Here is a 14,007-nt window from a genome sequence, read left to right on the forward strand (position 1 = left end):
GAATTCTTCGTTCACTCATTTCGTGTGTATACAAGTATAATTTGTTTGTTGCTTCAGCGTTCTTAGAGTGTTGTTCTTCATCATATTTTGCAGGAATGAAATGCAGCATTAGAGTTCTCAGCAAAGCTCTGATCCTCTTCTGAGCTTGGTTTTCATATATATCATGAGGCTCATCTGTTCATCTCAGCTATTTTATTTGTCGAATTACTCGAGTGTCTTAACTCTTCGGAGTTAGCTTTTTTTTATTTGTCCTTCTTGTACAAAAAAACCAACATGATCTTAATTAGATCGATATGGTTCAAATTTGCTGAAAAAAATAAAACAAAAGAAATCAAACCAATTGAATTTTATCTTATACGAAGTCGAACCAATCCAACATTCCAACCTGTGACCACATTTGGTGGGGGGAAATTACTAACCAGACATGCCAAGTGTGTTGTCTTAATTAAAAGTGGGGAAGTATGTAATAGTGTAGCATTAACAAATTTTCCCTAGCTAAGAATGGCGCCCAAAAGTAGAAAATGCTCAAAGGTTTTATTTTGGCTTTCCTCCAGAGGGAAAATGGGTTCAAATCTCCCCTTCCCAGTTAGCAAATGCTAAAGAGTAGAGACCAAAAAAATGTTTATACTACATAGTGTGGATGTTAGTAAAGAATATAATACAGGAATAAGGTACACTAAATTATACATATCGCAGAAAATTCACAAAATTGGTGGGGCATTTTCCCCTTACACAATGGCTCTTAAAAGCTGTTTCCTTGCCATTAGTTACTAATCAATGCCTGAAATTCTCTACGCTTGTCAACCCGAATGTCAAGAATGCTACGAGGCATTGGTTGCAGGCACGCATGCAACTCTACTAGCTGAAAGAACTCTTGTTTTGTTAAGCTTTTCTTCTCAACAAGTTCATTCACAACCGCATCCATCAATGTTCTATTTTGGTGCAGGATCTGATAAGCAGCAAAACAAGCTTGTCACTTTTATATTCAATCATTCAAAACAGAACTTGTGACCGTTCAATTCAATCAAGAGTCATGACCATTAACATCATTACCTCTTTTGCACGTTCATAGCACAAGTTGAGAATCCGCAATGCTTCCGAATCAATTTCCTGACAATCAAAGAAATACCATAAAATCAGTTTGCCACATGTTCTCAAGTGTTATTATGTTTCTCTCATGCCACTATAAGATATGATCAAGATATTTTAAGATAAATTTGTAGGCAGAGTTTCCATTGGCCTACATTATTTACAATGTTTATTCACGATGAATTGCAAGGAACTCTTGGTTCCAAATTGTACTTGCAATTGTAACTGATGCCAAAGTTGCAAATAAACAGAACTTGAGACAGAACACATACATTAATTCGGTCTGACACCCAGAAATTGGACATTCCATGATGCTTATCAGAAAGCCCTCCAAGAACAAATATCCTTGCTGCAGACCTAGCATTGTCTGCAGTTTCAGCCCATATCGTGCTCAACTGAAAAAATTGCAAATCCAGTTAAAATATTTAGTATAACCAGTCTAAACTAATCCACATTCATAATCAGATATGTGAAACAAGAAGGACCCATACACAAAATGTATGTCACAGATGTTGTTTATGTTTTATGTTTCTTCTTTTCTCTAATAGATTTCAGAAGTGTTCTTTTCTCTAATAAGATTTCAGAAGTGTTTGTAATCCCACTTAATGATATACAAAAAAAGGTCCCTAGAAAGATCAACTTCTTGCAATTAATCAAGGCTAGTTAACAAATACCTTAAAACATGCTTGATGTTAGTAATAAGTTTTGTTAACTGTGTTATTTGTATGTTCAGCAACTGTATTTACCTACAGCTTTACAAATAAAACTAGAGAGAGAAAATTTGTAGAAAGCAAGTAAAAATCTTCTATTACCTGATCACTCCCAAACCAAATTTCATCAGCAGCACGGGGAGCTAGTTGAACAGTAATATGATCTAGGAGGGATTGCCGACTGCATAATCATAGTAAAGTAATGAGAAGAAACATGGGAAGTGAGGTACTAAACATAGTTTTCTGATGCAATTTGATCAAGAAGTAAGAATTTGAATCAAAAGAATAATGCAGGCAACATAAAGCCTTTGCAATGCAAACATTATAATTCACTGATGCTAGGAATAAACAGACAAGAATTTCATTTGGAGAACATTCACCAATCACTAAATATATTTATTAAAAAGGGAGTTAAAGAATTCGTACGTGAGCATTCCTTCATTAAATTTGACGGAATCCATCTTCACCCGAACATAACCCAATTCCCTACCAGCTCTAGGAGCAATTGTGACCTACAACACAAAGCAACAAAAAGCTTAAATACCACGTTCCTTTACCGATCAAATGATGAATATTAATAGGACAATGCAAAGACAAATGTTCATTTTTATGGGAATAAATCCAATGACAGTGAAATCTCAATTAGATATAAAACAAAATGCAAAACTATCAAACACAAACAGCATGGCACAAGGATAATGATCACAGAAATAGGAATAAACAAGGCAGAAAAAGACAATTAGAGGTAGTACTTGGCTCCTTCATTTTCACCTCAACTTGATCTCTTACAAATTGACTTCAACCATAATATTTTTTTGTAATAAGCTTTTTGGTAATCCTTGACCTCTAACATGCACAGAATTAATCAGAAGGAAAAGATTGCATGCAGATGAGATTTGCAGATGCTGACATTGCGATAACTATTAAAAAGAAAAGGATTTTTGAAGTACTTCTACAAATGAGGAAAAAAATTAGCTGAAATATGCCTAACCAAGAAAAAAAAAAGATAGAAAGTAATGTCCATACAAACTCAATGTTTTTAAGATCAGGGAAGTTCACAGCCACAACAGCCATTGCAGCTTCATTTATAGCTACTTGTTTCCATGTCTCACTGCTTCTATTCTTTCTATCTAACATTCCTCTTTCTTCCATTTGTGCAGCTTGTAATAAGTCGTCTGTAGTAATCTGTGGCAGCAAAAAGCAGAAATGAATAACTGCAGCTATTGAAACCAGTAAATCCCTTTTCTATTACTTCCTCCTTGGACCTCTTTCCCATTGTGTATATGCATGCAACTTTTCTAATGCCACATTAAGAGGCTTCTTATTTTGGAGGCATAGAAAAATCATTATGCATTGCAAAGAACAATGAATAATTCATGCAATAAAAACATGCCCTCCTAGTAAGATAAAACCCTTTTATTTGAAAGCTTGTTTTTAGAAATTGATAAGGAGATTGGATATGATGTGCTATACAGGAATAACTAAACGCATATTGATTGCCAATAAGGAAATACCTGAACAATAACTATTTGGCAAAGACAAACTTGCTGTATAATGGAGGCATTACCTCAGTCCTTGTGTCCCGCATCATGTTGATAGCAGCAACCTCAACTATGTTGGCTAGCTCTGCACCAACCATTCCATCAGTCATGCTAGCGACAGCCATATAGTCCACATCTCCCGCAATTGGCTTTTTACGAGCATGGACCTATCAGAGTATGGCAAACTATGTATTAAGGCGCAGTTTGTCCCAGATGCACTATGACTAATACTTTGGGGAGAAAAAGTCTTGCGATGCAAATATATATTTTATATTTAAAAGAAATCCTGAATGCTAGCAGACGGGTTAAATACAGTAGAGGAGCTGCGACCTTCAGAATTTCTATCCGGCCAATGAGCCCAGGTTTGGGAATAAATATTTTCCGATCAAACCGGCCAGGTCTCACAAGTGCTGGATCCAGAATGTCTGGTCGGTTTGTGGATGCAATAGTGATCACCTCCCCCCTTCCTTCGAATCCATCTAAGCACACCAGGAGCTGGAGCATTCAGTAAAATAGGAAACATCAACCAAAATACGGACACTAGTTTATTTATAAATGGTAATCAGAAAGTTCAGTAGTGCCATGCTTAACCTGATTAAGAGTAGCATCACGTTCCTGCCCACCTGAACCTTTAATCAAGCCTCGCTCCCTTCCTACAGCATCCAGCTCATCAATGAAGACAACAGATGGAGCCTGGAAATATATATGAATTGTTAACCAATTGGATGCAAATATTGAGCTGGACAAGTAGGAAAATTTCAAGTGATGACAATAAAATGTAGTATGACTGACAATAAAGGACTGTTGTCAGTTTGAAGCAAACAAAATGAGGATTGACAAAAGGTTATTAGTGGAAATAGGTCCCAAGAACCAAACTCTAATAATTTGAAGTTAAACAAATAAGAAAAATTGTAAGAGTTAAATGGAAAGGCTAAAAATATCACATACATTTTCCTTGGCTTCTTGGTAAAGTGCTCGAACACGAGAAGCACCAACACCGACATATATTTCAACAAACTGTGAAGCAGAAATAGAGAAGAAGTTAACCCCTGCCTCACCCGCCACTGCTTTTGCCAACAATGTCTTTCCCACTCCAGGTGGGCCACAAAGAAGTATGCCACCTGATTAAGTGACCAATTTCACCTTCAGTTAGTCAAGTGCAAAGCACTGCAAAATTGAATGTGTTCTTCCAATCTTTATTAAATAAATGAAAAACATTGTAACTACAAGAAGATAATCAAATATTTCTACAAGCATAATATTGCCAAAATGCCAGAGATAGTAAAGTAATTTGTCCTTTAAAATTTCAGAAATAAAGTATCCCCTAATGCTAAGACAATTCAAATTATACTATTAAATGCTTTTCAATGTTTAGGTTAATGAGACCTGGTATTTTCACTCCTCTCCTTCGGTACATGTCTCCATGAGTAAAGAACTTGACAATCTCCTCAAGTTCAAGCCGTATTTTCCCCAGCCCGGCAACATCAGTAAACTTGACATCCACACCTCTCTCTAGATACTGGGGAAGCGTCTTGTTTTGTGCTCTTCGAACACGCGCCCCTGATCTCATAAACTGCTTAGCCATTTTCAAATAAGGATTCTCCTCCCCTTTCCCTGGCTCACTCTCATCATCATCCTCGCCTTCAATCCCCCCCATCTCATTCTCCAACTGCCTCAGCTTCCTCTTCTCCTCAGCTTCTGCTTTCTCAATCTTGAGCCTGTCCTCGTAATCCTTCTTCTGCTTCCTATAACTAAGCACCACAGTCCTATAAAAAATATAGAAAAAAAGAATCCCAAGCGCATTCGCCACATTCGGATTGGTAGCCAAATCAGACCAAAGATCAGCCATCCTCACGTAATTCTCTCTAGCCTCAATCAACGACTCCTGCTGCCTCTTCTTCCTTATCTGCTTCTTCCTCCTCCTCTCCTCCTCCTTCTTCTGAATCCTCATTGTCCTCTCCATCATATCATTCTCCTCCTTCAACCTCCTCATTTCATCATCCTTCTGCCTCCTCAGCTCCATCCTAGTCTGCCTCAACTCCAAAAGCTTCTTGGACTCCTTCTTCTTCGGCTTCGTCTCACCAAGTGAAATAAAAAAGTCCCTCACCACAGGGGGCACCCAAATCCTCGACAACAGAGGAAGTGGCAACTCCGGACCCTTAATCGGCGGCGTAAACGTATTCACACACAAAGAATCAACCTTCAACTCATCCCAACAACCCCAGAACTTGGAATCACCCTGAACTGAAGGCAACACTGTCCTCATCACTCTAGAATCATCCAAAACCACCAGAACCGCCTCCGCCCGTTGCCTCAACTTTGCAGAACCGGGCTTGATCACGTGCTTGAGCTTCCCGGACTTTTTCAGCTCCAGAACTTCGCTGTAAGGAAGACGCTCGGAGACAAGGGGTAGTCCCTGGGTCCATGACTTGAGCTCCTCCGGCGATATAGCTTCAACCTTTTTGGTGGATGGTTTTCTGGGTGCCCGTTTTTTTCCCTTGACGGTGGCGGTGGCGGCGGAAGAGGGTTGTGGGAGGGAGGCGGAGATTACAGTGAGGGTTACGGAGAGGTTGAGGAGATTGAAGTGGTTGTTGTTGTTTTTGGGGGGTTTTGAGTTGTTGTCTTCATTGCTGTCGGGTTCTGGGGGTTGAATTCGTGAGGAGATTGAAGGGAGGTAAGAAGGTTTGGGGAATCTTTTGGATTTGGGGAATGGAGATGGAGAAGATGAAGAGGAAGAGGAAGGAAGAGAACGAAGGAAGCAATGGGAAGCCATGGGAATGGTTAGTGCATTGTGAATGTGGTGATGGTGGTGAGTGTAGCAGCCATTGGCATTGGTTGAGTTGATGAATCAGAGAATAAAGCCATTTTCAGAGGAGGTTGAAGCTCATCAATGACAATCTCCAAGTTGAAGTTGAAGTTGAAGTGAAGGAGTGCTACCCCAGCTTCGGATAAGTCAGTTGTTGTTTTCTTTCTTTCTTTTTTATTTGGGTTGAACTCATGGTACATTACTAAAGGTATACTTAGGATTGTCGGATCTATCCGATCAACCCGTCCAACCTAAATTGATCCGAAGCCGAAATAAAAGGATCGGATTGAACCTCAAGATTGTACTGGATTCTAAATGGGGACATGTGATGAGTTCGGTTTGGATTTTGGGTTCGAGAAAATGAATTCTGAACCAAACCATGAACCCGAGAATATATAACTATTAAAGTTTTGTTAGAATCAGTAGAAGAAATTAGTAACATGTTGGTTGATTCACCTCAATATTTGTGTTTGATTCACTTAATTCTATGTTGTATTAATTTTTGCTACTTTTTAATATTTTTTCCCATTTTTTATAATCAAAATTAATATTATTTTAATAGAGATTCGATAATTCATCTGATCTGACCTGAGCATCATTGGATTTAGTTTGGTTCGGATCAGGTTTCAAAGTAAAAAAATGTGGAATCCAATCCAAACTAACCCAAACACTTTTGATTGGTTCGGATTCTGCTTTAGTCAGAAACAAATCCAAACCAACTCATGTGCATCCTTAGCTATACTGATAGCATTGAAATCGCATGAAACTTTAGAAAATATATGGACTTCTCTAAAAGTCAACTTGTTTCCGCATAATCACTGGATCAAGAAGCTTCGTGTCTTTTAATATGAAAACATGTTGTGATTTGTGTTTAGCTGTGGATTGTAGAAGGATGTTTCCTGACTACAATGACTGAAAGTCAACCAATCTAGACCCATTCAATATCACCCCTCTCCAAGTCTAGCAATTGTATCATGCTTCTTTGTATGTAAGAAAATCTAAGGCAACTGAACTGACATTGAAATTAGGCATGCAATTTACCCCAAAAGAGGTAATTCAAATAAGTGAAATAACACACTTAGAGGGAGTTTATTGAACAAGTTGATAATGGATTAATATCCATTTTCACAAGACAGTGCACCATATATACACGCTATACGAGGTCACTGGTTCTTTGAATTAATCGTGAACTTCTATATAAGCCTCGCTAATTAGTTTTAATTCACGGAAACAAAATTATCGCTAGAATGAGAAAACCTGGGAGAGAAAGCTCCTTCTCTACATGTACACAAAAATCATCCATAAGTTTGCAAATGTTAAGATGCCATAAATTGTGACAACTGAGATCCAAATAGTAAGCATTCCAACTCAAATTCAATAAACAAGACGAGCCGAACCTCTTCAGGGTATATGAATAGCTGAAAGAGTAAAATCATTGCTTACAACACAATAAAATGATATAGTTTGATTCACCAGAACAGGTACTCTAGACTCCAAACATCAAGTCCATGATCTTGGACACCAATGATTTTGTTGGGGAAGCAATAGTACCTCCATTCTGCCTTGCAGTTGAGTTGCCATTCTGCAGATAATATGGTCTAGAAGGAGCTTTTGATGTGCTCGCTTCTGCATTTCTACCAGAAGGTAGAGGTAAGGGCATAAATCCCTGATTGTTAAGCCTTTCATTCAAAGCTTGACGTTGCATGGGGTCCAAGGGTTTCACACCAACAATTAGGACTCCGTTAATTAGCATTCCATTCTTGTTAAGAGCTTTTTGAGCATCAGATCGATTCTGCATCAGCAAGAAATTTATTAAGCGCTAAGTGGTATATATAGGCAGGCACTAAGTTAGTTGACAAACAGAAACTAACAAACCACTTTCAGTTTTCAAGGAAACTATAGGTAGTTTTCAAAAAAACAAAAGCATCTGGAACCATATCCTTACATATTGATAAGAAGACTATGATAGCAATGTTTAAACTCTAAACAGCATGTATGGATGATCTTGGATTAGCATACAACATCCAATTAGCTTTATAAAGAAAACTGTAATCATTAAGTTCAGGCAAGAGAAAGATTGCAAACCTGATATAAAATATGCATCCAGTTAGCATCTCTAGGACCAGCAACATGTTTCAAAACTTGGCCACATTTTTCAAACTCCCTTAAAACCAAATTAGTTTCACATGGAGAAAATCTGCACAGAAAAAGCACTTTCAAAAGCATGCATAAGAGTAAACGAAATAGAAAGTCTACATCTTTAGCTTATTAATTTCAATTTCACATCTCAAACACAACAGCAAAAGGTTCAATAGGTCCAATGAAAGATATTCAAGAGCATATTCTCCAAGCTAAAAATATATTCATCACAAAAGAAAAACTGCACTTCGGAAACTCCCGCAATAGACATCATATTTAGGCAATTAGAAAACTTCTAAACTAACAAATTACTGCTTAGTAGTTATTAAGTGTTTGTATTTTGTTATGAAAATTGTGTCATAAAGCTTGAAAAAATAATTTATATAATCCATAGAAGATGATAATATGCAAACGCTAAAGATGACATAAGTTAAAAAAAAAACTATTTTCCTCTCCCAAAAAATATACAAACTCAATCAGCACTCAAATTCTAATTGAGTTAACCATTAAATACAGCATTAAGACTGAAATCATAATTATGTAAAATTTTGAAATACATAAGAATTGAAGACAGCCTTAAAACAATATCATTGTAAAATGTGCAGAAATTCAAGAACAAAAGCTTATAATTAGATTTATAGTGGAAACATTACAGTTATTCCTCATCAATAGAGGAAACATAAATACTAAAGCGCTAAAGCAGAGTTAAAACATTACCCATATACAGTTACCCATTCTTCCTCATTGAGATTCCCAGCTGGCAAGGAATTTCTCTGGACCTCTGGCCTAGCAACTTCCAGTGGTGGAGGAAGAGTTATCAAAGCGCCATGCTGAACTACACCCTCAACAGGTGAACTCCTTCCCTTCTCATCTTGTTCACCACCACTCTTTGCAGTTGCAGGTGACCACCAGTTCAAACCTGGTGAGCTCTGTTGATTCTGCTGCAACCCCCTTAAAGCATAAGATGTGCTGGCCTCAGATTTACCTTTCCCCGGAGTTGAAAATTCCCTATTTGAAGTTTGCGTTGGAGTCCTAGGGTCTGACTTGGGCTCAGGGGATAACTGATAATCCAATATGCCCGACTCGGGAGAAAGGTCTGATCTGTCCTCCAAGGTGAAAACAGGAGGCGGAGGAAGGTCCGAACTACCATAGTTTTCACGCCATAGAGCAGACGCTGAAGCCGCCTGGCCAGGACTAGAAAACTTTCCCCTCCGTGTAGAAATGGGTGAAGCTAAATCCTGGAAAAATAATGACTGTCTACCACTTCTTGGAGTTCTTTGCACTGTGGTACTCATTATGTTATCTACTTAAGTGAAAAATAGTTAATATCTGCAAAACAAGCCAACATAACACAATAACACATGCATTAAAACCAAATTCACTGAAAGAATTGAATCCCTCAGGATTGAACAATAAACAGATTTAACATGAAGCTAAGTTCATTAGACTACAAACTACAAAGTTATTCAACCTTCCACAAGCTGAATTTTACAATATTATAGAACATCCAGGGAAATTTAACTACTAATTCAACTCAATTTCATTTTCTCCAGTAACCTACTAAGAAATTTTGACAATATTATAGAATATCCGGGGAAATTTAACTACTAATTCAATTCTATTCCATTTTCTCCAGTAACCTACCAAGAATTTTTCACAATATTATAGAACAACAGCCTGGAAAATTTAACTGCTAATTCAATTTCATTTCATTTTGTCCTGTAACCTACCAATTAAAAAATATGAAAAAATAATCACAACAACGCATCCATGCCTGTGAAATTGTGCTACTAATTCATCAACAAACACCAATCCGAAATTTACAGAGAATTCATAGTATTGAATACGCTGCAGCCAAAAATCGAAAACGAAGAAGATCGATACAAGCAAGCTAGGTCGAGCTGTGAGATGTAAACAGCTAGAAGCATCGAATCGAAATCGCAATAACACTGAAAATCACACATAGGAACAAATAATTGAATCAATGAGCTACTTCGTTGTAGTTAGGGCTTTCTTAGCGAAAAACGATTGTGATAATCTTGCTTAGGGTGCAGCATGCTGTTCTGATAGAATAGAGAGAGAGAGAGAGAGAACCTGGCGGTGGTGGTGGCGGTGGCGGTGGCGGTGGTGGGATGGATCGGAGGAAATTCAGATATTTTGGAGTTTTGGAAATTTCCCTCCGAAACCAAAACGCTAGTAAGCAAATGCACCATCTCTTACTTATTTATTTGTATTTGTATTAAACAATTTCATTTTTCTAAACCCTAATTCCCTTTACCCCTCTCATTTTTACCCGTTGAAAACCATGGCGTTGCTTTTTTAATAATGCAAAAAAATAAAATTATTACCAAAAATAGTTAACAAAATATAAATTACTGGCTAGGGTGAATTTGTAGACATGGGATAGTGATGTGGCTGGAGAGGGTAATTCGCTTGGCTTGGTGCGAATTGTAAGAATCTCTGCGAGCATGTTCCTGAGGTTAGGTTTTGTGTGATGTCAGGTGATAGTGGCAAGGTGGAATTCGCACGGCGCAAGTGAATTAATGGTCCAAACGAGTCACGAGGTGCATCAGATTAGGTGGTAGAGTGGTAGTGAAGAATTTGAGTTGACCAGAGTGAATTAATGAAGTCGGTTTCACTCAGGCGAATTGCTTAATTCACTTTGACTAAGTAAATTGTCAAGCTATTCGGGATGGTCTCAAACCCTTATATATATGCAACTCATCTCAAAATTTCACATCCTTCACTCTCACTTTCACCTTCAATCTCTCTCAAGTTCTAACACTCTCTTAAATATTTTGTTGAGCTTACTTGTAATTTTTTAATTTTCGTTCTCTATCTAGTTTATTTATGATTGTTATATTAATATATTGACTATGTTTTTTCTAATGTATTGTAAATGGCTGAGTAAACAGTGATCAATCTCGATCCAAGTAATCCATAACAAACGTATCTTCGATCCAAGCATGTTTTTAACATTTTGGAACAAAGAAACAGATAGAACTTTGAAGATGAGACGATGTCGTGATTCTCGAACACGGAAACTTATAAATAGTGTTTTTATACAAATCGTAGAGCTCCTCCAAGATGTTGGATTATATGAGGTCGCTTTAGTTGAAGATGTTTCCCCATACCATCACTTGATATCAGCTCTTGTGGAGCAGTGGAGGCTAGAGACTCACATGTTCCATATATCATTTGGTGAATTCACTATTACTCTGCAAGATGCTACATTGCATCTTGGCCCGAAGATTGATGGGTGACCTGTTATTGGGAGAACAATTTAAAACCAGGTTGCACTCGTAGAGGAATTGTTCAGAGTGGCTCCATCATCCAATGTTATTAAAGGAGATAGGTTGAAGATGATTTAGTTAATTTTTGAAGAAGTACAAGTAATTTCTTTTAGCATATAAAAACTAATTCCTTTAAACCACATTAAAAGAAAAGTTTTTTTTTTGTTGAACTCAAAATGCTACTTTCATTAGTTAGGAAAATCTGCTGCCAGGTGTAATAGAACTCCCACAGGAGGATTACCCCACCATACGCAATCTTTGTACAAATGACTTTCAACAGCTAAAGCATGCGCAGCTCTATTTGTTTGTCTATACTCAAACAACAGAGAGAAAGAACTAAAGCTATCTATTAACTGTAAACAATCCAAAAGAATGTTTTTCAAAGAGGGATACTCAATGGGACTATGGAAAGCCTTCACCAGTTGCTGACAATCAGAGGAGACTACCAAGCTGTCAAGGTTCCAATTAGTTGCTAAGTTCAGAGCCCATCTTAAACCAACTGCTTCAGCCATCAGCGGGTCCATTCTAACTTCCTGGTAGTGATCGAGTTGCAGCCACTTGAAACGCACCCAGGCTGTCTCGAACAACAAGGCCAAGCCCCATGCCCGTAGCGCCAGCCCAGCCTGCATCAAAATTCATTTTCATTGATCCTGCAGGGGGAGGAGTCCACGCTGGTTCAGAGGTTCTCGTAGCTGCGCTACCTTTCTTCTCCTGATGACTCAACCAGTCAAGCCTCAGCATTAAAAGAGAAGTTAAAAAAGAGAAATCACATATCAGAAATTGTTAAGTTTGAATACTATATCGGGGGATGAAAAGAAAGAGAAAGGCTCATATTCTCATGTAAAGGCTTTCTTAAAAATTCCATATGTGCCAACATAAAACACTTTCAACTCGTTAAACCTCATTGTCTTTGACAGTGGCCGACACTGCCCAATCTAAATACAATATAAAAGAGAACCTATAAGAAGGAAACTTTTGACACATGTCAAGCACTGGGGCACCTTTCACCTATTTTCTCAAGAATTAAATAAATCAAAAAGAAAAACTTATTTCTACTTATGGAAACTTCAAAGTGGTACTTTTGATAATTGGAATTAAGTTGAGGGTAGCCAGGTAATAAGCCATCTTATTTATTTATATTTTGAATTATTTTAATCAATTTAATGGCTCCTATTAATGACTACCTAAAATTTGATTCCCACTACCCATTTGTTGACCAATCAAATTTTTTCTGAAAAACAATTTAAACTATTATTTTGACTAAAAAAAAACCACCTCAATGATGCCCAACCAAATTTAAATGTGATTAAGTCCTATTTGAATGTTTAAAAAAAAAGTTCCATTTTCTACTTAATTCAATGTATCAGATTCAAATGAAATTAAACTAGCCAATGAAATTCAATGTATCCTTCAACTTGAATTTATGTGGCACATTTAAAAGTAATAGACTAAAAAATTGAATGTATTCATCATTGGAAAGACAAAGCATAATAAATACCCACTTTTGATATTCTCAAGCTCATCTAGCATCTTACTTCCATCCCAATTCTACTATATAATTGCGAAATCTGAAGGCAAGAAATAGTCAATCCTGCAAATGCTGCTAAGGACAACCCAAATGATCAAAATAAGAGTGATGGAATTAAGAATAAACCTATGTTTAATAAGAGCCTTTTTTATTTCTTTTTTCATTGAGTGATGAGTTTTTTTTATATGATAAGTTTTTTTTTATTTGAATGAATAATAATGAAAGTCATTTTTATCTCATGACACGTTACCTATTTGCCTGAAGTTGTGTTCTTATTTGTATTGTACTTGAAAGTGACTCACTTGATAATTGTACGTAATTTTAGTTAAGGGTAAGCAAGTAATAGCTCACCTAATTTATTTTAATTTTAATTTATTTTATGCACTAAAAAAACAACTATTAATGACTAATTCAAATTGGAATCCCACTAATATTTTGTTGGCCAATCATATTTTTTCAGTTGATTATTTTCAACCATGTATTTATCTATAATTAAAACCACTTCATCAATAGTCAATCATATTTAGGCATTGTGAGTGCTCTTTTAAACCTCATAAATTCCTTTTTGATTCTTTTTTGTTTTTACTTCCATTCCCTTGACTACCTCCCTATCTTCTAATTTCCTATTGTTGAAAAACAAATACAAAAATATTGCCTCCCAATCCGACCAGTTAAAAAAAGGAGAAATAAATAGCTTATCATTTTGTAATGTTTCATGTGCACAGTTGCCTTGAAAAAAAATTCCAGAGGCATTAATTCTTTATATTCCAAAACGTATTTAATTTTTTGTATTCAATTTTTTTTGGATAATTTTGTATTTCCATAATCCAGAGGCATTAATTCACCTATTATATTTGATTGGTTAATTTTGCCACCCCCTCTTATAGCATTCTCCTATAAA

General features: G+C 36.8%; 2 protein-coding genes across 2 annotated transcripts; both read right to left on the reverse strand.

Moving 5' to 3' along the window:
- Nucleotides 1-515: 515 nt before the first annotated feature.
- Nucleotides 516-6,306, reverse strand: LOC130747082 (probable inactive ATP-dependent zinc metalloprotease FTSHI 2, chloroplastic). Its single transcript, XM_057599902.1, has 11 exons — nucleotides 4,727-6,306; nucleotides 4,289-4,461; nucleotides 3,932-4,033; nucleotides 3,671-3,835; nucleotides 3,367-3,507; nucleotides 2,826-2,984; nucleotides 2,226-2,311; nucleotides 1,902-1,980; nucleotides 1,362-1,484; nucleotides 1,054-1,110; nucleotides 516-949 (listed from the first exon to the last, which is right to left on the reverse strand). The coding sequence occupies exons 1-11, from the start codon at nucleotides 6,111-6,113 to the stop codon at nucleotides 764-766; spliced, it is 2,658 nt and encodes an 885-aa protein (XP_057455885.1). The 5' UTR covers nucleotides 6,114-6,306; the 3' UTR covers nucleotides 516-763.
- Nucleotides 6,307-7,431: 1,125 nt separating this feature from the next.
- On the reverse strand, nucleotides 7,432-10,511 carry LOC130749013 (nuclear pore complex protein NUP35). The gene is made up of 4 exons (XM_057602271.1): nucleotides 10,380-10,511; nucleotides 9,003-9,614; nucleotides 8,232-8,343; nucleotides 7,432-7,938 (listed from the first exon to the last, which is right to left on the reverse strand). The coding sequence occupies exons 2-4, from the start codon at nucleotides 9,578-9,580 to the stop codon at nucleotides 7,633-7,635; spliced, it is 996 nt and encodes a 331-aa protein (XP_057458254.1). The 5' UTR covers nucleotides 9,581-9,614; nucleotides 10,380-10,511; the 3' UTR covers nucleotides 7,432-7,632.
- Nucleotides 10,512-14,007: the final 3,496 nt, after the last annotated feature.

This window comes from Lotus japonicus, chromosome 3 (genome assembly GCF_012489685.1).
Source record: "Lotus japonicus ecotype B-129 chromosome 3, LjGifu_v1.2".
In the NCBI taxonomy this organism is placed as follows: Eukaryota; Viridiplantae; Streptophyta; class Magnoliopsida; order Fabales; family Fabaceae; genus Lotus; species Lotus japonicus.

What these genes read in the sequence shown, in the direction of transcription:
- LOC130747082 (XM_057599902.1), bottom strand. Translation starts at nt 6,113, where the DNA reads ATGGCTTCCCATTGCTTCCTTCGTTCTCTTCCTTCCTCTTCCTCTTCA. An exon ending in TTTGGTTTGGGAGTGATCAG is followed by an intron (nt 1,485 to 1,901) that starts GTAATAGAAGAT and finishes CAATTTTTTCAG; the next exon opens with TTGAGCACGATATGGGCTGA. An exon ending in GCTATGAACGTGCAAAAGAG is followed by an intron (nt 950 to 1,053) that starts GTAATGATGTTA and finishes GCTGCTTATCAG; the next exon opens with ATCCTGCACCAAAATAGAAC.
- LOC130749013 (XM_057602271.1), bottom strand. Translation starts at nt 9,580, where the DNA reads ATGAGTACCACAGTGCAAAGAACTCCAAGAAGTGGTAGACAGTCATTA. An exon ending in GAATGGGTAACTGTATATGG is followed by an intron (nt 8,344 to 9,002) that starts GTAATGTTTTAA and finishes TTTTCTGTGCAG; the next exon opens with ATTTTCTCCATGTGAAACTA. An exon ending in GGATGCATATTTTATATCAG is followed by an intron (nt 7,939 to 8,231) that starts GTTTGCAATCTT and finishes TTGCTGATGCAG; the next exon opens with AATCGATCTGATGCTCAAAA.